At 37.0% G+C, this 24,464-nt stretch overlaps 1 protein-coding gene across 2 annotated transcripts in view; it reads right to left on the bottom strand.

Annotated features, from left to right (window-relative positions):
- The window catches only part of CRIM1 (cysteine rich transmembrane BMP regulator 1), a 202,886-nt gene that overhangs the window by 63,194 nt on the left and 115,228 nt on the right, over positions 1-24,464 (bottom strand). For both annotated transcript variants that reach the window (XM_072856562.1, XM_072856563.1), the window contains 3 exons: positions 20,809-20,930; positions 7,393-7,575; positions 2,174-2,371 (listed from right to left, as the gene is read on the bottom strand). In XM_072856562.1, the coding sequence (XP_072712663.1) occupies positions 2,174-2,371; positions 7,393-7,575; positions 20,809-20,930 (503 nt within the window). The remainder of the gene's footprint in view (positions 1-2,173; positions 2,372-7,392; positions 7,576-20,808; positions 20,931-24,464) is intronic.

The raw sequence follows: 24,464 nt of genomic DNA, 5'->3' as shown, positions 1-24,464 counted from the left end.
TTTTGATCCTTGAAATATTCCCAAATCTAAATTCCTGAAATTAAATAATGTGGCATTATGGAGCATAATCATCTGTTTTGTTTGGTTTTGTTTGCTGTGGGGGAGGGACGGGAAGAAAGAAGAGAAGATTCAAGTGTGTTTTCAGGTATCCTCTCACCACTGGTACCTGAGTATGCTCAAATCCCCTCCTAGCATGAACTAAAACTACTTCCACTAATTGTTGGTTCCATCATTCATGTAATTTCATTACCCCTTGATTGTTTACTTGGAAGTGCGTGCTATCAAAGAAACACCAAGTTAAATGTGATGCTTTCAAACTTAAAATTTAGGAAGTCGGTCAAAAGACCATGCAGTATTCCTCTCCTCCAGATGACACACAAAACCAGACGACTACAATTAAGTGTACATCATACAACAGCTAACATGACAAACAAAATAACAAGTCAGATTAATTTCTGAGAAAATATAATTAAGATGACACAAGAATCTCATTTAAATATTGATTCCATGGTGCTATTGTGTCAGTCTTGATCTGTTTGACAATTTGAATCATAACTATAATTTAACACACACCCCCTCCAACAACAAAACAACTTTTATGAACTTAAGCAGTTGCTAGCCACTTCTGCTTCTAAGAGTAAAAACATGTTATAGCACAGAATTACCTAACCTAATCCAGATGAGCTAACTTGTGTCCTGAAAGCACTGTAGAGGCATTAGCGTGGTATGTTAATACCGGCTTGGCTGTGTTGCAACCTTCAGTAATGAACGATGGAAGCCTACGCTCTACCTTGTGTTTGCTTCCCACAGTTCATCATAATTACCTCACTCTGATATAGATAAGCATTTAATCCAATTATATCTCATCCATTTTCTCCAATCTGGAACAGGAAAACAAAAGCATTTGTCTGTCTTTCTCTCATTGGAGGAAAAAACCCCTCAACATATTGAAAATACTTCCATCAATCTGTCTCTCTCTGTACTATCTTCCCAAGCTTGCTCACATACATGCTAAATAATGAGGGGTGACAGTACATACTTTGCGATATCCTTCATGAGGGGATCACTAGGGTTTAAAAGCAGTTAACCTGCTTCCTCATCATAAAATTAATTCAGTGCAAGTAGCAACTGTCTACAATTCACCAGCAGCTTTTATACATTATCAGACACCTTCAGATCCTGTGATGTGAATTTTGGAATGAAAGAGCACCTGTAAGAAATCTTTATGCTCCTCAGATTTATCCTAAAAAGTAAGTATCCCAGTGAACCTGGATGGATACTGCAACCCAAGAAGGGCCCCGAGACACATGCAGTTACACAAAATTCATTTCGTTCTATCAGAGATGGAAGAGGAAACACATAAGTGGTAGCTCACTGAGCACCCGCAAGCGTTTGTATACTGTGAAGATGGCTCTGAAGACAGGTCTAGATTAACCATTTCTAAATTTAGCAACCTGGTGCTTTCATGATGAATAACTACTCCATAAAAAGCAACTCTGAACGTACATACATATATACAATTAAAAAAAATATTTTTTTTTAATGTCTCAGTTTGCAAATCTTCACATTTCCATTGCCAGACTAGGCAAGCATTTACCATATACTTAAGTGAAAAAGTCAGTTATACCAGATATATGTATTTCCACAAGGTAATGAAAACTGCATTTTAAACTCTAAAAATTAATCTGTCTCCCAGATAACATCATCCTTTGTAAGTTTCACTGAAATAATGATGTTTTATTCATACAATAATTATGTCCAATATCAAACTATATTGTGCAAAGAGATTTTTAGTTGTAACTAAATGGCACTGATGAATAAGAAACCAGGAATAATCCAACGATCAGTAATACCTGCCAATGAACATTTTGATCTTCTAGCTTCTCCTATATTTATTAATAAGCTTTAAGCAAAACTAAGAGTAAAATTAGTAACAATGCTGATCTTAAATGATCTCTTACTACACTCTTTTGGGCCAAAAGAGTATCAGGAATTGCCACATACAGGTGTAGTTAAACCATGCTTATTTCTTCCACCCTCAGTAGTTTAGTCAGTCACAGGCAATGCTGTACCATCTACTTCAATGCTCCAAAATTGTAAAATAAACCAGGAATTACCAGGTAAGCAGCAGCCATGACATACTGAAGTATAACAGAGGAAATACCAATCTTACCTTCACAAACGGGGCAGCACTCCCCAGGGACTTTAACAGGATTTAGACAGCTCTGCCCGCAGGCTGTTGCAACACAGTGTGAATCTCCATTGATGCACTGGCAGAAAGTACAGTCGTCCTCTCGCCAGCGGTCTCCATGAGCTTGGATCTGACCATTGGCATAGCAGCCAGCAGGGTTATTTACTGGATAAACTGGGTCTGAAAGGGGAGGAATTGCATGAGAACAAGTAGTTTCATCTTCCCTTTTATGACTAAACTTCATATATGCATAACTGCAATACCGTGATTTTACATTACCTCAAAACGGTTAAGTGCAGCCCCTATCAAACCTTAGAACCACCACACTGTGGTATACAGTGGTAAAATAAGAGAGGTAACAACTTACGTATTTCAATACTGAAATTTACTGTTGAAAAAGTTAAGTCAACTTATACTGAACATTCACAAATTCAGGTATTTTTAACTATTTCAACTCAGATTTTGTATGCAACAAGCAGATCTACAAAGGAAAATATATCTACAAATGCCTGGGTTATGTTTCTTAAGAGGCTTAATTTTTGGATTTTCTGATTTTGTTCTTCAAAACAAAATGGATCTTAGATCTATTGATCCATTTTTTGTACCAACTTAAATTCTGAGGGAACTAAAAACACCTCCGTGAACCACTAGAATGACTCCTGTCAGCATCGCACCACTATTTTATAGACGAGACCTCTGGCACATTTCTTGCTGGAACAAGGAGTCTGCCTTAAGCTACATCTCATCACAGTTTTGGAGAGATACTAGTTTTCCTGGACAGATTATCTGGCTCAGTTTCCAATTTCATTTCAGTTGGATCTTTTTACCCTTAAAAGCTACAAGGCCAATTTACCTGCTAGCAGTCAAATTAAGACTCAGGTATTTACTAACAGAATTTCGGGGGATATACTTTACGTAAGATTTCTCCTCAGGTTTCATGCAAATAAATCATGCGACTCTGTATATGCTAATTCATGACTTGAAACGAAAGCAGCTTTTACCCTTCAGAAAGAACATGTTTTATTCTTCAGAAATGTGATAAGCGACACTGATATTAATGGTAAAAATATATGCATTATGTGAATGTATGCAACTTATCATGGTGGCTAATAAAAAGACAACTGTTAGACTCAAAAACTAAATATCTGAGAATGTACAGTAATCACGTAAAGTTTTCAAAACAAGCAATAATACAAGTTACATATTAAAGCAAATTCAGTACATAAAAACAATAAATACAACTAAAACCATTGTCTTTAGCAGACATCAAATAAGCACAAGTCATTTACCCACAAGTAAATTTTCAGAGAGTGTTAGGTTTGAAGGATTTGGGAGAGAAGATAAGTCCCATCTAAAGGGGGAGGGGGAGACTCTGAAGTTTCATCAGTCTCCTCTGGAAGGAAGGCAATCCATGTTAAGTGTAGAAAAAACCAGTAGCAGTGCTAATAGCTGTTGTCTTATTACAAGCTATTGTATCAAGTTTATGATACTATCAAACTCTGAACATTCAGAGTGAAACTTCTACCTCTACCTGGCGTTCACTCCCACCCTGAATTTTAGTGATAGCCCCAATTTTAGCAAAATGGGTTAAGCCAACATAAAAAACAGGTGTTTGGGAAAATAAGACATTTAAAAATTAAGATGTTTCCTAATCTCTTAATTTAGCACCTTTTTTTGTTTTAGGATTACCTTGCATCTGTAATTAACTGTTTTGACCTAGCCCAAAATCAAATCATACACAAACAAATTAAGTGAATGTTATCATTCAACTCATGTATGGGATTCTGATTGACACAGGAATACAGAGAAAGCACAGAAAAGCCAAATAAGACTCGTGTTATTTGCAGTAGTCTTTTATGTGAGTCAAAGCACAAAGTTCCCGGTACTCTTAAAAGGTCAGTAGTATTTAAAGCTATAAATTGAGCCCAGCAAATTACATTTTCTGATGCTGAAGAATCCTACAGGACTTTGAGAAAGAATTATTCCTGGAGCTAAGGCAAGAAGGGCTTGTGCCTGTACTACACAATGCACAGGAAATTTACCATTTGCCATTTTAAAATTATTGCAGAAAAGAAGAAAGCATTATATTTCTTTATATTTCTATCATCAAGAAAACATTAGTAGGAAAAAATTAATCACCTTGAAAATCAGTCATAAAATAATCAAATAGAAAGAGAACAGGTAGAAAAAAATACCACCTCTTCACCAACTAGAAAAGCATGAATGGGCGGGCTGTTACATATACATTTTGCCCATTTAAAAGACTTACCTTGTCAATTTAGGTGTCACTTAACATAACCTGAGTTATTAAGAAAGGTATCAGAGCTTTCTTTTTAAATGTTTAAAGGAACTAGGAAAATAAACAAAGTATATTTTACTATCCAATAATTCAGAAGTGAGAAATCAGACTTCCTTGATCATAGAATAGTTTGGGTTGGAGGGGACCTTTAAAGGTCATTGAGTCCAACCCCCCCTGCAATAAGCAGGGCATCTTCAACTAGATCAGGTTGCTCAGAGCCCTGTCCAACCTGACCTTGAATGTTTCCAGGGATGGGGCATCTACCACCTCTCTGGGCAACCTGTTCCAGTGTTTCACCACCCTCATTGTAAAAAAAGTCTTCCTTATATCTAGTCTAAATCTACCCTCTTTTAGTTTAAAACCATTACCCCTTTTCCTATCGTAACAGGCCCTGCTAAAAAGTTTGTCCCCATCTTTCTTGCAAGCCCCTTTTAAGTACTGAAAAGCTGCAGGTAAGGTCTCCCTGGAGCCTTCTCTTCTCCAGGCTGAACAACCCCAACTCTCTCAGCCTGTCTTCACAGGAGAGGAGTTCCAGCTCTCTGATCATTTTTGTGGTCCTCCTCCGGACCTGCTCCAACAGGTCCATGTCCTTCCTGTACTGAGGACTCTAGAGCTGGACATAGTACTCCAGGTGGGGTCTCACCAGAGCAGAGTAGAGGGGCAGAATCATCTCCCTCAACCTGCTGGCTTGATTTAGTGCTACAAGCCCTATCAGAAAAGCACGCAACAGAAACAAGCAAGTCAAACAGCGCTGGATGATTTGATAAAAGACCCTGTAACTTGGCATCTGTCAGGTGAGCAGAAATTAAATCACAGCCATTACTTGAAAAAGAAGATTGTACTCAATAATTATAAGTCATTATCCATTTTATTCTATCTACTAAGGACCTGTCTTAAGAAGGAATTTCCACTGCAGGCCTAATACACACCAACTCAAACCCCAAATGAAACGTTAACAGGTTTTCTTGATAGTCTGATTCAAAGGTTGCAAAAATGGAAAAAATCAACTTTTAACACTGTATGATGAAACGGGAGAACAATTTATTGATAAATCACAAGATAGTCAGTATTTAAATCACTAAAGAGGTTGAAGGACATATGTAGAACTTTTAAGTCCAATGTGGAAAATCAGCATCCACATCTGAGTATGACAGAGCTAATAGAGAGAGCCCAGATATAGAAGATATATAGATATAGTGTTTATGTATCTATATACATTGTCATAATGATTTCATAATGCCAAATCTCAGAATATTCATATATGTAAAAAAATAGTAATTATAGGAAAAAACAACAGATTTCACATATTCTATAAAGTCAGCAGCTCATACAGCAATGTCTTCAGGAACGGATCTGCACTTCCTCAGGAAGGGTTTCACCACATCAGACATGCCTTCTCTAAACTTTTTTGATCTGTCATTAGATGATGGTATAGCACTGAATATTTTTTTTCCCCCATAGCTTGAAGGCTCTTAAAAGCATAGGCACAACTGTACCAGGAAAGACCAAGAAGTCTAGCATCCTGTCTCCAATTATAGTCAATAATGAATGTCTAGACCAGATCTTAAACACAGGGCAAACATGGACTGGTATCTCTTTAGAAAACTTAAACCTACAGCATTTGTATTTTAACTTCTCTACATGTGAACACCATGTATCAACCTATCTGATAGGAATTGATACACTAAAATAACTAAAAATACAAATACTCTTTAAAGAATTACTTCCTATTTCCTACCTTACCCACCCTGATATTTAATTATCCAGATTTTGGGTTTTTTAAATCTCTGAGGAAGTTTTCAATAGTTTGTAACAAAACAAGTTGCCAAAACAGTATCCTTTGCTAGATCCTGTGCTGATTGAGAAGGTCCAACTCTTATAGCTGCCTCTTTTAGACTCATTTTTACAAGGTTCTTCACTTTCATAATTCCCTGTTTGGAATGAAGCACAACTATAATGGACCATTTGGCTTATTTGCTCCTGCAAGGAACTACAGGAATACTGAAATTAAGTACACTACAAAGTGTCTGAAAGTGACATTAATAATTAGATTCCTCTCCTCTTAGGACGAGATTTGGGACTTCCAGCTTATTTTGCTTATTGGGAAGTCATTCTTAAATTCACATTTAAACACAGAGACCAGGAACGCTTCACAGGCCTTTGTCTATGTCGTGGCCATAACCTGACCCCCACTAGGGCAAGACCCAAGCGCAGAGTGCCAGCCCCATCTCCCTCTGCTGGAATCCTGGTTGTATTCTGGCAGAAGATGTGTTAAATATTTTCTAGTGTAAGCAAGAGGATCAAGATGAAATTTCCCACAGAATCTTTTTTAGGAGGACTACAGGCCCAGCAACCAGAGGAGAAGGCTGTTAAACAGGGCAAAGGAGGAAGAGAAAAACATTGCAGACAGATTACTACCCCATTTCTTTGCCATAATTGTAGAGAAGAGAAGATATATGCATTGCTCTAGCTGAACAGAACAAGACTGTAAAAAGCAGGCTACAAAGCAATGGAAATGTGTCTTAGGGCCACCACTGCTTGAAGAAGCCTGTCTAAATACCTGATGCAGAGATTAGGAACAGTTTCTTATATCTTTTGGGAAGAAGGCCCCCCAAAAAGTACTGCACATTTGACCATGTCTGAGGAAGTTCTGCTGCAGAAGGGAAAGGAAACCCAAACAGCTCTATATAAAAAGGGCAGAGTGTCAACATCAGAGAAGCACTGCAAAAAACAAGACAGCACACTCAGACACAGCAAAAATGTAGAAATAAACTGAACTGAGGAATCTGCAAACTTTAGAAGAACAAAATAAAGCACTTGTTTGCTCATTTGCATTGAAAAAGCAAATTAAAAAAAAAGAACAGCGGAATTAATAAGCAAACAGGATTAAAAAATATTGTACCTTCACACACTGGGCAGCACTCTCCTTCTGGCACATAGTACCTGTCACAGTGTAGCTCACCACACTGGGCAGAGAAACAAATAGACACTCCACCTTGGCATCGACAGAAACGACAAGCATCCATTCGAAACATGTCTCCATCATAATATTCCATGCTGTTAAATATGCAAGTTGGCTTCACTTCTGAAAGAAGAAGGAAAAAAAAAAAGAATAATGTATTTTACAGATATTTATAAATGGGAATTAGTTAAACTCATGTTGCTACTGACAAAAACAGATATAAAAAGACAGCTGATTTTTCTTTCATTTTTTACATTCAAATACAATTTTTTTTAAGAATATGGTATATTTTCTTGTCTGTTTCAACAATGGAAGAAAATAAAATGCTATTCAAAATTACTTTCAAAGCAATTATTTACAATTAAAAGTCTCCATGTTAAAAATTAAAATACTGAAGGAAGGTTAAGGCACTGGTATTTCTTCGCAGGTGCTAAATATTTCTCATTCTGGATGAGCCAGAAGCTACTTCAAATTTCAGCACATGAACCAATAGATTTTTCTGTTTTAAGAGAGTTTCTGATGTTTCTTAAATGTAATCTTCCTTTCTGCAGGACTCGGTCCACAGGTGGATAAATTGCACTAAAGCTGTCCCATCCAGAAAAATATGTTTAAAAAAAACCCAACACACGTATTTTGTGACTGCATAATCTGTTGTGCAGAACTGAATAATTCTCAGTTAAAGCAACCTGGACCTGTACTAGTCAGCTCACATCCATACTCCCCACAGAAAATAACCTCAATTGTAATAAATATTGATGTGATCACTTTAGTGTTTCAAAAACACAACAAGACTATTTCTTGTATGCCTCCATCTACAGCAGAGCCCCAACATATAATTAAATCCAAACTTCGTGGGAAACTAAAAGCCTCTGAAAATTCCTAAGTATTTTGGGAAGGACATTCCCTACTTGCTTCGTTAGCATTTAAAAAAAAAGATGCTAACTAAACCAATGAAACAGTTAGCAGATTTAACCACCTTTTAAAAATTATTATTATTTTTTTTTATACTGAAGAGATTTGGTTCCAGATTATGAAGCAGATCCACACATCACAAATACATCGTAAGGTCTCCTTAGGGCTTTTGACCTTGCAGTTACCCCACACATACAAACTCTCCTCCGCCTCCACCACCTATTGCCAGCAGAGCATATTCTGTTCAACCAGCCCGACACACACGCAACACTATGCAGCTCCACAGCCCAGGGACAAATCATTGTGACTCAAGACACCGTAGAAGAAATACTCCAAATTTATGTTCAACTATAATACACCACATTAGTCATTAGGAAATCATGACTTCACAGTTTCATCATTACATTACTCAATGACTTAAGCCTCCTCCCTCTTCCACACTTCAGAATAAACCTTTTGGCCTTCTATGACACTAGCCCAAGACACCTGAAAACAGCTACCTGAAGTAAAACAGTTTCTAGCAAACAGATGTATTTTTTCAGAAGCTACAAATCTAGCAGTCTCAAAAGCCAAAGGTTCTGCAAACAGGAAGGTATTTATTTTAGCAACAAAATAAAAATTAAAAACATTACAAAACTGTAGACAAAACCAACACATTTCATTACATCTGAATTAAACATAGCAAAGGAAAGAAAGGGCAATTGCCTATGTTGCTGACTTCTGGAGAATACATGGAAAGGACTATTTATTTACTTACATGTGTAATGCCTAGCCACACAGGGCTGAAAATTGTGCCCACTTTGTGGTCAGGTGATTTTTCTTTTTTGGTTAGTGGTCTATCTCACATGGGAGATTAAAAATATTTAAGTGACAATTCAGGATTTGCAGATTCCTTTCCACCCACCCCAATCCTCTTGCTTTTGGGGGCTAAAAACTTTTCACCTGAGTTACTCTTGACAACGATACGGGTTTTCTTTAAAACTCTAAAGCATTTCAGGGACTCTAGTATTTCTTGCCACATACGCTTATATTGAGCTCCAGCCTTGAGTCATTTAATATGATTGTAAAACATTAGAGCTGAAACTTGGAAGTATCCTGAGCAATGTTTGATTTTCTATTCCTGTTCTGTCTTCAAGGCATAATGTAGAAAGCAGCATTAAAAAAAAAAAAAAAAAAGAGTAAGAAGAGGAAATACCACTGTGTCCGGGAAAACAGCTATGACCTCATTAGAAAGCAATTCACATAAACAAACACTTGAGAAATATTTCAAGTTTATGTAGCTCAAGCTGTTAGTCTAAAAACCTTCTCAAAAAGGAAAAAGTGCCAACACAACTCAAAAGGCCCTTAATCCATTTGCTTCTGACTTTACTGTTTTGATTGCAGCTTTCCAGATTTTTACTGATTTCCACCCCCCCCAAACAGTAGATCTGAATTCCTGCCTAGTTAGAAGTAGAAACATCATCTTCCATGAACTATCATTCATTTTTAAAGTGTCCAAACAAGACCAAGCAAGGAACTGTAAATCCTGAAAGGAAACTGTAGGTTTTATTCCTACAATGAAAACCACCATAGAATTTCACTATACATGTATTTTTACTGTCCAGATTTATGGTAGTGTATACATTCATACTAAACTATTGACCTAAGCCTATACATCCAGCTATGAGACAAGGATTACTTTTGTTAGAACCATATGTAAGACTGCAGTCTTAAGACTCAGTCAAGCCAAAACAAGCACTAAACGAAGAACTCTAGCTTTAGATACTCATAAAGTGGAAGCCTAATGAAAGAGTGAGCACTGTGCTGTGGAATTGTAACGATGCATTTCTTCCACCACGATACGCTGGAAGATTCTCTCAGTTCTCTTTTTTTTTTTTTTTTTTTTAAGAAGTGCTAATCTCATTGCCTTATTGATCTATGTATGGCAGCCACAAAAGAGTGAAAGAACATAAAGCTAACATTAAATGCATCTTTTCCTAAACTCCAGTAACCATGAATTCATTCTTCTGCCAATAAAGAGAATACTACAGGTAGAATTCATGTACCAAAGCTTTTCTGTGTGACAAAGCAACTTAAATTGACTGAACTTCATGGCACAAAGCACTTAAACATATCCAAAACCCCAAATCTGATGCAGACTACCACAATGAAACAGTGGGCATGAGACAGACACCCAGGCCATGGATTTGTGAACATGAATTCAGTGTCTGCCAGCTATCAGATAACCCAGTAATACAAGATTGATCCAGACCAAGCACAGACATACAACTGCCCATCTGTGAAAGGAGCCAGGACAGAATGGACGGTACCCAGAACAATACGGAGTTTATACTGGCTGTGGAAGGACAGATGATATCACATCTCTGTTCCTATATAAAGTTAAGCATGACTAAGAGACTGGACTTGATTTGGCATTAAAGTTCCTGCCACAGAGTTAAATGAGAAATAGTTCTTGCACAAATTTAGCTCTACAGATCTCACAGCCACAGCCTTTTTGTTCTGGGAGCGAGAGCCCTAAAAGTCAGCACTGCAGCAAACCACACAGCCTCATACTACACAGACACAACCTGTGCTTATTTCTTAAGACCTTTATCTCCCATCTGAACTGCAGACAGACAATCTGTTTTATCAAATCAGTCTTCTAAGGTATTTTACCTTATACTTTTAAATCTAATTAAATACAGTTCCATTGGCTGAACTAGCCCAAAATAAAACTTCTTGAGTTTGAGATTTTTTGAGATTTCTGCAGTTTGCCAATACTTGTGGTTTTCTTTGATTAGAGTCATGGAACAGCTCAGAAACACATGCAAGTTTGGCAATCCATTCCTTGCGAGTGGCAATTCTGCACACGGTTATGCCGATGCTTCAGGCATCAGCTGTCTGCAGGCAAGTTTGGGCATTTTCTTTTGCAGTATCAGAAATTCCAGCCCTCCTGAAGCAGAAGCAAGATTCAAAACAATTTTCTGTTGTTTAAAGGATTAAAAGGTTCGTGATTCCAGCACTTTGGACGTTCCTTCGGCGCACAGAAGGATTTGTACCAGACTCTTGGAAGGAACTGGGGCAAATGCTGTGAACTTTCAATTAAAATAAAGGGAAGGAAACTGATAAACTTGAATCCTGTGTCTGTATAAACAAAATACAGAAAAGCTTTCCGTTTTTCAAAAGCTGCACTGATAGGGAGTTTAAAAAAAGAGAAGGATACATTTCACTGGAATTAGCCCCTAACAATGTTAAAGGACAACACACTGTATGCTTTTGTATCCTTACAAATATATAAAAATAAGCCAAGTAGAAGAAAAATTATTTGGGTTCTTACTCTTCAGTTTGTATTGCTTAGTGAAGTGTATTCCCTATTAACACAACTGCAGGACCATTCTGAAAGTCCTTTGGTCGTATATCTTCTAAAAAGGTCATCCAGAAACAGAGAGATCAGAATTAAAACAAACCTGTAACTATTATTTATAAATCCATGCAGTTATTTATGCATGCGTTTATACAATTATTTATACATACTTGCCCAGCTTAAAGGAAAGAAACATTATTTTGTGGCACCTGCTGTCTGTAAAAGATATTAAAAGATACTCGGGGTGCTGAGGAAAATCAAATTCAGCAATTCAGCTTTAAAACAAAATTGAAATAATCGGATTTTTATATTAAGGTTTCTAGCAGAGAAAGTCCGTATCACCACATTAGAAACCACTTTTATATCCAGCTGCCACAATCCATATACAGTGCTGAGTTTCAACAACAGTCTTAAAATTTTCTCTCCACCTCAGCAGCAGATCCCAATCCAGTAATCTTTAGGCAGCTTCAGAAGACAGCTCTTGTGTAGGTTGATATACGTGTCTTTTTCACACACAGCAGACAAGACTGTGAAGTGTCTCCCATATAGACAGAAGACTTATTTCCAAGTCACTGTACCAGATGGAGGTTGCATCATGGAAAAGAGGAGGGAAAGATCCCCCAATAGAATCAGCTCTACCTAATATCTCCCCGGCTTAATCTTTTCTTTAAAACCACCGGTAACGGAGAAACTGCAACATGCCTATTAAACAACGCCACAGTTTTAACTACTGTAACTAAGCTCAAATCACAGCAAGTGTAATACAGGTTAGACAGAAACAGCAAACAAACAGAAAGGAAGTTTCCCAAGTTTTATTACTTTTCCCATCTTTATGTCCTACTGTTTTTTACCTTCCTCCAATGTGCAAATTTGTTGCTAAGAGGACTCATCCTGGGTGTCCCTCCCTTACAGATAAAATGCACAAATTTCTTTCAATTTTAATCTTTCTTTATCAGGTCATGCTTTTCAGTGTTCGATTGTTTCTGTGGCTTTCCTCTGGGCTATCCCCCTTGTGTCTATACCTCCTCCTGGAAATTAAGCAGTGCTACTTTTTAGCATCCTGCAGTAGGTTACAGCCCTACCACAGAAAACCACCAGGACAGCCAAAGGAGGATCCGAGGCCATGGAGGGCCACGGCTGTGCTCTAAAACCCCCAGCGACAGATTTTCTCGATAAAATTGCCAAGCAATTCTTGGAAGCAAGCCATGTTCTTCATAGCAGAGGAATGTGTTTAAATCTCAGTAGTCTCTGGCAGTCTATCACAGGAGAAAGTACATGTTGTGATCAGTTTAGCCCTAGGCATGTTACCAGGACACAGGCATCTGAAACAATCTCAGCACCACTAAAACGTACTGGCATAGCCTATCATTCATTGCCAGTACATCTGTGGTAAGCCTCCGGTGCATGACAGAAGTTAAAAATTGCAGGAAAAAAGAATCCCCAAACCTGTAACACAAGGCTGTGTTTTGGCATTATGACAGGTTTAACCATTTCTCCCTTTCTTCAAGAAAAATATTTAATTCTAACCTTGTCCTCCAAAGTGTTGGCAACCTTGCCCAAGTTTAAGCATCTAGAAATATCTGAGAGCCAGAACATTACTGAAGACATTAGGTTACCAAGAAAATTCACTTTGGCAAAAAAATGACCACTTAACCAAAGTAAATACTAGAAGTATACTAGAAGTATTTACTTTATTTTAAAAAAAAAAACAACTTTTAAAACCAGACAGAACTGCACCATCTGGCATCTAATATTCTTTGTATGTGACATACCATCAGTTCCACAGAATCTATCTAGCATCTTGTTTTTCATTAACTGATATGAATGAAAGAAGTGAGTTAGACTTTGTCCTTATGTTATTTAAAACTCAGTCTCTACTACCCATTGACCAACCCTCCCACTCATAGTGAATCACTGTAAAAGCTTTGAGTTTGGTTTCACATCCAGCTGTGGTCCTGACAATTTCTACCCCTCCTCTTTTATTTATTCACATTTTATATTTTAATTATATGCATCTACAGACTGAATATTTTTACCAGGAATTTTGGGTTCACTGGCCTTTTGACTGGCCTTCAGTTTTTAGCATCTTCCTTTTCCCTCGTGTTTTAAATGTAACTGGTAGTGACTTGCATTATTTCGGATACTTTTCCCAATTTTACTATGGTGAGCATAATCCAGGTTCAGAGAATCTAAAACATTTGATTGGTTTGGCAGACTGACCTGCTTTTTCACTATACTAGACCAAATTCTCACACTGCTGTGGCCGGTGATTAGCCATGATTTTCAAATACTATTCAAGTGTTCTGACTGAAGAAAAAACAAGCAAACCCAAAAACCAAAACCCCACCCCACAACCACTAAATCTCTCTACCTTTTTAGCATCAGATTATCTTCCTTTAATATTAATATTCCTTTTATTACTTACCAGACAGTTTGTTATCTTTTGCTCCTCACAAGCTGCATTTTGCATCTTGTTATTTTTAAGCAGGTCTCTATTTAAAGTCCACCACAAAATTCTGTGGTTTTGGATGCCCAGAGAGAAATATGCAATAATGCTTAATTAGGATCTGTACTATATTCAGTTCTCTGCTCTGGGACAGACTCCGTTACCTTGGTCAAATCCTTACTTCTTAAGAGCACATGGAAAATAAGTTTAATGAAAGTGCAATGTAAGTTCTGTCAGGATTACTGCAATAAATAATGGGAACTCCATGGTAATTAGCTGGTGTCTGTGAGGTGTTTCCCTTGGATTCCATTCTTCCTTCTTTAGTTAAGATTTTCCTTGCTGACCCAGTACTCCCCATTAAATCCCTTCAGTACTCATTGATGCTCCCTTTAGAAACAGGTGATTCTTATTTCCCTTTAGAAATAGTGGAATCACCTTTATCCTCTTCCACACCATGAGCTTAATAATGGAACTGCAATTGCAGTGAGGAGTAAGTGCATCAACAGGTGACAGGAAGTTCGATTAAAGAGGGATTTTAACCTCTCCTCCAATGCAGTACCACTGTAGAGAGACACAAGCGTGAAGAAAGCCAGGAAGCACAGAGAAAAGAGAGATGCCTCATTTATGTCAGTGGTATCTTCTCAAATGAGGGAAAAAAATTACAGAAGCAGTTATAAAACACAGGTTGTGTCACGTTAAGTGAATGAGCTTGATGATTTAGGAGATCACTTCTATACCACCATGTGATCATCAGTACAGCCTGAAACAGCAGCATAGAAAGAGTCAGAGTCTTAAGTCCCAGGGGAAGTTGTCATCCTTTCTTCCCTGGATCAGTGCCAGTTATTTTCGTGCACGCATCAGGTAGTCCCATTCTCAATGGACAGGGCAATGAAAGTCCACACCTCGCCTCCGGTGGAAAGGTATGTGAAATGGGGCTCTAGAGCCACTCCTGGCAAGGCTGGACTCCCAAATCACAGCTCATACACGGCCATGCCAGAAAGCAGCCTAGTCCCCTCAACCTTGGACCACATGGACACATTAACAAGGACCACTTTCACACATGCAATTTACCATCTTTCATAAAGCAACCAGAGACCCTTTTAAAGTAGCGGTTGTATTCAAGTAAACTTACTGAGAAGTGGAAGCTCTGACTGACAGAAGAAGCAGCTGCAAGGTGCTTGGCATTGCGCTCTCAAATTTCTAAGGCACAGCTCGCAGTCAGTATGTGCCTTAGTACAACTTACATTTAAGAGACCCATGCATCAATACCCAATTAGAGAACAGGCAAGCTTGGATACTCTCTTGTTTCCAAACACTTCCGCTCTTGCTGCACGTGCAGCTTTCAAACTCTTTAGATTCACTTGTTGATGCTTGTAACTTAATGCTGAATCAATTTTTTTTTTCCTTACAAGCTCTTCTATGAGAAAAGGCAGCACACCAGGATTAGTAGACAAAAATCCTGGTGAGTAATATGTTTTTGGGTGGATCAGAAGAAACCTTTAGTTAACTTTTGTAAAATGCAGGATTTTGGGAAGGACTGCATCTTGGGAATCTCTTGCTCAATTTTCCTCCAATTTATATCATATACTATCTAGTATTTTCTAGACGGAAAGTGGGTTTCAGATAAGTGCAAGTAGGGAAACTTCACAGTAATTGGAATAAACTACCTTTAAACAAAGCAATATACACTCTCACTTTCACTGAAATGTGCACTCTGTTACAATGCACTGGAACCACACAATAGGCACAACCTCCTTTTCAGTTTCATAAATTAAGATGAAATTATTTGCTATAGATTTCCTGTGTTGCCTTATCTTCTCTGTATCTACCTCACATTTCAGGAACAACCACATTTGACTATGGATGTAGCTCTTCCCTGAAAACTTCACTACTGAACACCACTATACTAATCTCCAATTCCCATATGCAACAAGCAGTGATGTATATAGTTATATCGGCTATACCTCTAGTTATTCTATTTTATGGCAGCTAGAGATTTAAATTTAGTAACTAATGCTTCTCTGTCTCCTTCAGGCTAAAATTCTGTTACATGCACAACCTGGTGCTTGCCCTGAGGGTCATCAAGAAAGTAACATTAGGAGAAACAGCCAGCCATCTTATAAGCAAAGATGACTGACAAAATCATATCACCACTGCTTTGTAAATCGTGTTTACCAACAGTTCCAGAGAGTTGCAAGCTTTAATTTACAAATTAAACAGTAAAAAGCTTTCTTCTGATAAGGAAAAAGGAGCAAGAAACAACAAAGTTGCGGCCATCACTGTTGTCTGAGCTATCATTTTGACATCCAAAGACCAGGCAGGGTATGCTCTGGGATGGCCCAAATACTCATACTGGATAAACCATGACAGAGGAACTTAATTGCATCAAAAGAGAACTTTGGCTTGATTCCTAACACCATTTAAACAATACAGAATGATTTTATTTACAAAGATGCTTTCCTTCAAAATAAAGGAATCAATACATGCCTTAAAATTGACCTTTTTAAATGACTGACCTTTGGGACAAGAACCACATTCTAAAGACAGTAATACTTGTGCATTAATTGTAATGATGAATTCTTTTAACCACAGCGGTGTTTTAAAAAGCACAAATTTATGTCTCCAGTTAGTATAACAGTTTTACGTAAAATACTCTGATCTCTGCATAGATTCATGATGATTAAAACATCGCACAGAACTATCAGGAGCATCAGCTCTCTGTAATATGCTTTTTTTTCTTGTCACCAATGAGAAAGCTGTTCTCAGCACTTTCTAAATTATTTCCTGTAAAAAAATTCAAAAAGAACCTCAACCTATATAGAAAGATTGAACAGCCACAGACACTAGGTACTTAACAACAAGCTCCAATTAAATCGAAATATCAGGACCATTTCCAAGCAGGAGTAAACATTATTTTGGTGGTAAATAATGTTTATATGATTTTATAACAAAACTATGAGAAACAGGAGATTACACATGATGGGAAGCTTAAGGACACACCCAATATAAATCTGAAGCATGAAAATAATGATTAGCGTATTGACTTAGTGCTGTATTTATAATCCAACAGGAGCAACAACTCCTCCACGATCTGCAAAGAGTGACTACTGTAGAAGTTTCTCTCACCACAGATTAATACACTTTTCTAAGACAGATTAACCAAAAGCTAGTTTGAGACAGTGTGTACTGGTAACAAAGATAACCACACAAAATCTACAGATATATACAGATAGAGCTTCTAAATAAGTTTGACATTAAATCCAGGAAAAACGTTTGTGAAAGATGACTGATCTGTCCCAAAAACGCTGACAAACAACAAAGAGAACATACTGCAGAGTCTCTATATGACATGTATTTTGCTGCCCTTGTTCATTAACCACCCCCTCAACATTGGCCAATGCTATTTGGCAACAAGAGCAGAACTCTTTCCTACCCAGTAAAGGCAGCCTCCCATACTCCCTCTGAACATGCAACTCTGCATCTATCGCATTAGCACGTACTTGCAATAAATACTACAGAAGGCTGCCCTGCCTTAACACTCTGCACATCATTAGGGTTACCTAAATACACAATTTAGTTACCCCACAATACACAAACCAGATTTTTTTGCAGTCTATATACACTTATTAGTAAGAGATGCCTTTATTTTAAGGTAACTCAGATGATCAGTATTATTCCTGACAGCTTTTTTCTTTGGCCCCCCCATTATTTAATCCCAGCATTGAATGGACGTTGTAATAGCAGGAAAACTATACTAATGTGACTGCGCACATGTCCTTTTTATTCCATCCTCTTGCCTGTTTTCAGAGGTTTTCAAACACAGAAGTAACTAACGGAACTTGTTGGTAACACTGATTACACAACTTCCCCACTTACCATCTATAAACCCATTAACTTGTATTCGATTAAAACACACTCTTTAAAAAGGCATCTAATTCCAATTGGAAAGGATGAAGATAAGGAATTCAGCATCTTCCCGGCAGTTTGTGCCAACAGCTAACCACCCTCACTGCTGAGAACAGCATATCCTAGATCTTACAGATTTGGCTCTTGTTACTCTGATAGCCATTTTTTAAATGACGTGAAGAAATTGATCTAAGCCTATCACTGTAAGATATTTCCTCCATCTGTCACTGATATCTACTATACCTCTTCTGCACTTGTTAGTACTTCAAAACCCTTCTAAAACCCAGAACTGTATATTATATTCAACTATCAGTCTCATGAACAACATTTCTCTTCCCCCCCATCCCCCATTTTAAACTTAAAGAAGTAATGGTAGGCATCATATATAAATTTTTTTACCAGTCTGTCATTGCACTAGGTATTTATCTCATAAGTTCTTGTGAGAATTGGTTTATTTTAGGAATTTAGAGGTTTTAGAGGTGTGGCTTGCAATATTTGTCCCTGATACAAGAACCACCTAACCATCTTAAAATGCACTTGAAAAAAACCAAATTATAAAGCAATGTGGATCAAGTTCTATGACTATTCTGTCCTCTTTACAAATGATCTGCCACACAATCCAAACGTCACATACAGAACTACTGATGAGTAGTTTCACAGTTGCTCCCAGCTCATTGATAAAAATATTTATCATCTTCAGCCTTATAACTATTTCCTCTTTCCAAAATGAAGCATCATTAATAATTGCACCTGGAAGTTTCTCAATTCTAAATATACTTAAAGTGCTTTGAAGTCACATCATACAGCATTATTATTAAAACTCTGATTGTAGCATTAAGCAGCATAAAGACAAATGCCCTTTAAAAACAAACAAAAAACCCAAACCACAAGTATTTAACTTTTCTGACCAGGTTTCTCAATTATTTTTTTTTTTTAAGAGGAACTTATTAAAAAAATTATTCTCATACTTGCCTGTAATATTTTAATATTGATGTTTTAAGGACATAAACAAGACAAAAGATTATCTCTTCCTACAAACCTTCGTTTTCCTCCAACGCGGCCTTTCTGCTTCCCTCTCTGGCACCAACTTCCTTTCAAAAACTCCTATTTTTTCTTCTAATTTACTCTCTCTTCATAGGCTACTAAGATGAAGATTAGGAATGGGAAAGCCTGAGAGGCAAAAAGCATGTTGAACCTTTGGAGTGAGTTACAGTGAGCAGTAAGGCAATGATGCACAGGGCAACAGTGCTAAGTCCAAATTAACTGTTAACTATGAAAAATGAACATAACTCCTCTTTGGAAATAGGATATGAAAATGACTAAGGACAAAAAAAGTGGGCAATTTAAACAGCTCCATCTAACAGCTCATATGATATATACTGCAACAATTTTGATAGCGGTACCCACAAATAACTTGCGGACTGAAGAAAAACAGGAACATTAGCAAGGTGGTTTGTACCTTTGAGACTCTTTCACACCAGCAAAGACATCGTATCAGAAATTGGCTTTGCATTTCTTGCTCACAGTACTAAAGTAAATCCTGAATCAAACATTGCATTGAGTGAGGTGTGCCACACAGTTAAATTTGGAAATGATACTTAACAGAATGACACCAATATGAAACAAAGGAAGATGAATATTACTTTAGTATAACAGGCAGTATATAAACAAAAATCAGGCAAGTTGCATTTAATTCTACAGTACCTACAATCTTATCCCAAACAGTGAAATAATTAGTCTGAAAGCTAAAGAATCTGTGATTCTTCCTGATGCAAATTCTTTTATTTGTATGAAATAAGTTAATTTTTATATATAAACGTCTCATTGTATGTACTAGGTATTATTTTTGAATCAGCATTTGAGTATTTAAAATGTTACTACATTTAAATATCACAAACATTCTCCTGAGGAAACGTCTCTCTCTCTATGTATGTTTATGTGCATATGCAATGAAGAATGTAAAACAAAAGCTGTTTCAAACATATGATACATGCACCACTAAACAAGATTAAGTATTGCTGAATAAATATTAATTAGTAAATACTGTACCAACATATAACTTTTTGTGCTCAGAAATTATCTGGGCATGCAAACCTTCAAGAGTATTTTTCCCCTTCTATTTACCAATAGTCAAATATTTAAGTCTCTTCCCAACTCACCATATATGCAGTTCTGTATATATACCATAGAGCATCCTGAGATACAGTCACTTGCATAACAAATTCAAGGTTTTTAAACATTTTCTAAAATTTTACATCAGGAAGCAAAGAATGCTACTCAGTCTATTCTTACACCAACTTACAATTTCCAATGGTTGTACATTCGTGTTAAAAATTACTTTGCAAATGTTTCTTAAAGCAAACGCTGTAGTCTAAACAGCATGGTTTTGTTTACAGTACTGCAACAAGCAGTTGCAGCACTTCGTAAAAATTTCACTTCTAAAAGGACTCTAGTTTTGCTACTGGCAAAGGAGTACCTGAAAAACATGGAGTGAGGGAGTCTTGCTAAAACTATAATTCTCTGAGTCACAGGGAAAAGCGCTTTAGAAATTAAAGAAACTTGACAACTTACAAATTACAGCTTCCCACTAAAGTATCTTCAGTAGAACTTACAGTTCCCTCTTACTGAACAAACCTCAAGAAAATGACTTCTCTTAGATCTTGACAACATGGTAAAAATAACCAAATGCCCAGCATCTCCCACAGAGATAAAATCCCCCTCTCCAGGTGCAAGAGAAAGCATCACGTACCATTGACACATTCAAAGACATCACAGCACTTGCCAGGTGTTCCATCTCCACGCGAGACTATCTGGGGAATGGAGCCTGCCTCGCACATGGGGAAACCACATAAACCAGAGAGACACTCGCATCTGAAACCAAAGAACAGTAAGGAAAACCCCATAAATAAATGAAGCCACGTACAAGGGGAAAGAATAAGCAAGAGGAAAACAGAAAGCTAGAGCACAAGTTCCAGTATTAGCATATTCATATCTTAGAATAAACTTTTATTAACTCAACAACCAAGATAGCCTATCAACTGAAGTTTTTTTTTAACCATCTGAACTCTGTTTGCTGGTCAAGCAAACAAGAAGCTGGTACTGTGGAACACCAACACTTCTCTGGTGCTGTATGTAAAAATGTAGAAAACTATAGTTCCAGATTGTTTGAAAATAATTGTATTCTCCAGACTTGTAAAATTAGGCTTCTCCTCCAATTCTCTCTGAAAAGTCAAAATCGGTGAAACACTAATAGAAGTAACTGTACCCATTCATCGCAAAAGTGTTCTCTCATTAGGAAACCATATTATACCCTGTTTTATATAGGGAATAATTAAAAGAGAAAGGAAGACCATGCAGAATCATTAAATCTAAGCCAAATGAAAATAATTGCAGGTTCTCTTTTGGTTTTTGATGGTGCTGCCCTCAGTTTGTGGAGGGGCAACCAATTACATGAGATGCCAAATAATGTAGGAGGCTAGGTATATTAAATAATGTGGTTAGTTTTAGAGATTGGATCGTTCTAAAAAGAATATTTTCTCCATGTGAGTAGTATTTATTTGCCTATTTAAGAAAACAGCCTAAAGAACTGGAAGACATAAAATGTAGATAAACAATAGTCACATTTGTTTCCAGATTCTTTGCTTTATGATTAACATAATAGTTTAAAACACTTAAGACTTTTCGTAAGTTTACATTTAACAGTGTTCTTGCCCCAAATAATGGGCACATTATAGGGATAAGCAGCAATGATTCAATAAAATGCAAGACAAAATGAACAAAGAGAATATGCAAATATCATAACCAAGAAACTTCATGGAACAGCTCTTAAATTTTTCAGTTGCAAATCACAGATTTTTTTTTTTTAAAAATGTAGATTAGTTTAGCATACTACAAATACATGTGCATTTCAAAAGGAAAAAAAGAACTCAGCAGAAAATCCTGTAATGAGTTAAAGAAATGAAAATAAGAACTCTACTTGTTAATAACTACTTCAAATATTTTAAGTATTCCAAGACAACGCCCACATTAAACCACCCATTAGTAAGAAGCATCATCAACACTTAATGTGTTTTCTTATTCTTTACGCTTAAAAAGCAAGAAGTTTGCTTCTCCTCTACCAATCGTGTCTCCTTAATTGCCCAACAGCCATTTCATCTCAGACCAGGGTTCAATGAATGAGGAAGAGCCACCTCTCAACAGACAGGGTTTTAATATCTCTCCCTTTAACCTCATCAGCGTTAGATAACGGTGTTATATTCTCCACTGTAAGGTATTAATCAAAAGGAAGTTTGCAAGAAGAAATACAAGTAAAGTCAAGAATCTCACAGAACCTTTATTATACTATCTGAAAAGGATTCTTAAAATACTGCATTATAGCAGCACGTTACTTATAAAGGGATAAATGAGTCCTTGAAAAAACAGTATTAATTATATCATATTTCACAAATAACGTTAAATATGTCAAGATAAAGTGAAGCAATTTAACTCTATGTGCACATATATGCTACACTATAGTGACAGTTTTAAAACAGGCATTTCAAGGATTTTTTTTTTTTAACAATACTGTGCTTCCATAACACTAAAGGATAATGAACTAAATCAACAAAAAAAAGTAAGAGTACAGAAACCAAAGTTTTATTTATCATACCTTTGCTTTTGACATTTTCTTCTCAACTTATTTGTAAATACAAAAGAAGGGGGAATCTAATTATTTTCTTTACTGTATGCCCTTTGCCTTCAGAGATGTAGAAGGAAAAAAAAGCATTATGGCTTCTACTACATAGGACCAAAAAACCCAAAGGATTTGTGACAGCAGCTTCCCTTTAAGATGACTCTGTAAGTAATCTTACAGAATTCTGTATCTTACCTTTTGCTGCCCCAATAAAAGGAAGATACTTACTGGGGGGCGGGGGACCGGTGCAGGGAGAGAAAAAAAGAAAAAAGACAACCTCTAGCAATCAGCAAAAAAGAACAATTAGCACTGTCAGGTTCAAGGAATTTGTACCTTAACCCATCAAAAAAGAACAATTAGCACTGTCAGGTTCAAGGAATTTGTACCTTAACCCATTTAGCAGACATTGCTTTGGAAGATACTTTTCTCTTGTGAGAAGAATGAAACACAGAAATAAGCACTTACATGTTACTAAAGAAGAAAGAAAAAAAATCTTTTAAAATATATATAACCAAAAAAAAAGTACAGACACATTCTGAAAACAGTATTAAAAGCCTAGGTAAAAATACTAGGTTTCACTTCAACCACCCTATATTCAACATCCAGATAACCTCTGGGAAAACAGGTAGATCAAACTTCCTGAAAATTCACGTCTTTCACAGAGAAAATGGCACATGTGATGGAAACAGAGTTGTGGACTTTGATTTTCCAAGACTCATGAGCTGAAATTACCACTCTTAGTTTTATTGCCTTCACAATAAGCTTTTTCAGACATGCCTGTATCTTCTCTATTCTTTGCCTCACATTCATTATCATTGATGATATGAGTTGCAGGAGAGTATTAAAGGATTAGATTAATAACTTGTACTTTCCCCCTCATTTTCTTCCCAGTCAACTGCTTAAAAAACAAAAACAAAAACCAAAACAAAACACAAAACCAATCAACAAAAAAAATATGAAGGACCACCAGATTAAATAACTTAAGACAGGACAATCTTCCAGAAGGAGGGCTGAAAAAGATGTTCAAAAGACTGGTGGGAGCCAATGTTCCTTTCTGCAGAAAAGAATCCCTCCCATTCAGAGTAATCAAAACTTCGTATACTCATTCACAGTGTAAGCAAACAAAACCCTACCCTCCAAAATTTTATAAATTGACTTCCCATTTGGTTAAAAAATAATCCATGCATAGGAGAATGTCAAAGTAGCAAATGGTCTCAGACGGACTTTTAAATAGTCTGCATTCTTTTCAGCCAGCTCTGCTAGGAAAACCTTTGACCATTGTCCAGGCTATTAGCATGGAAAACATTGTTTTGGAGACAGAAGTCTTTCAGGAAGAAACCCAAGGAATTCTGGTAGCCGAGCACGGCTGTCGCACTGCCAAAACAACAACATCTGGAAATTCGGAATAAGTGATCCCATTCTCAATAAGAGAGCACAATGAGCTTTATAGTACTAGATTTTTCTGAAGTGCCTTTTGGAGCAGAGGGATGGGTGGAAGAGAAGTTGTAGTCCAGCTTTGTGCTCTATCACAAGCAGCTATCCACCTGCAGGGTGCGTATATCTTAGCCTTGGTATTGAGCATTAGGTTTGAAGAAGTTTAGCAGGCCAGATTGTGACAAGCCTGTTGATAGTGGCCATGGTCCCTCTTGAAGTAATTTCTATAAAATTTAGCTTTTCAGACTGATGATCAGTAAGGCACAATATTGCTTCTGAGCTGCTCCCTTTATAACTAA

Source organism: Ciconia boyciana, chromosome 3 (genome assembly GCF_034638445.1).
Source record: "Ciconia boyciana chromosome 3, ASM3463844v1, whole genome shotgun sequence".
Classification (NCBI taxonomy): domain Eukaryota; kingdom Metazoa; phylum Chordata; class Aves; order Ciconiiformes; family Ciconiidae; genus Ciconia; species Ciconia boyciana.
The sequence above is the reverse complement of the archived record's forward strand: the minus strand, read 5'-3'. Positions and strand labels throughout refer to the sequence as shown.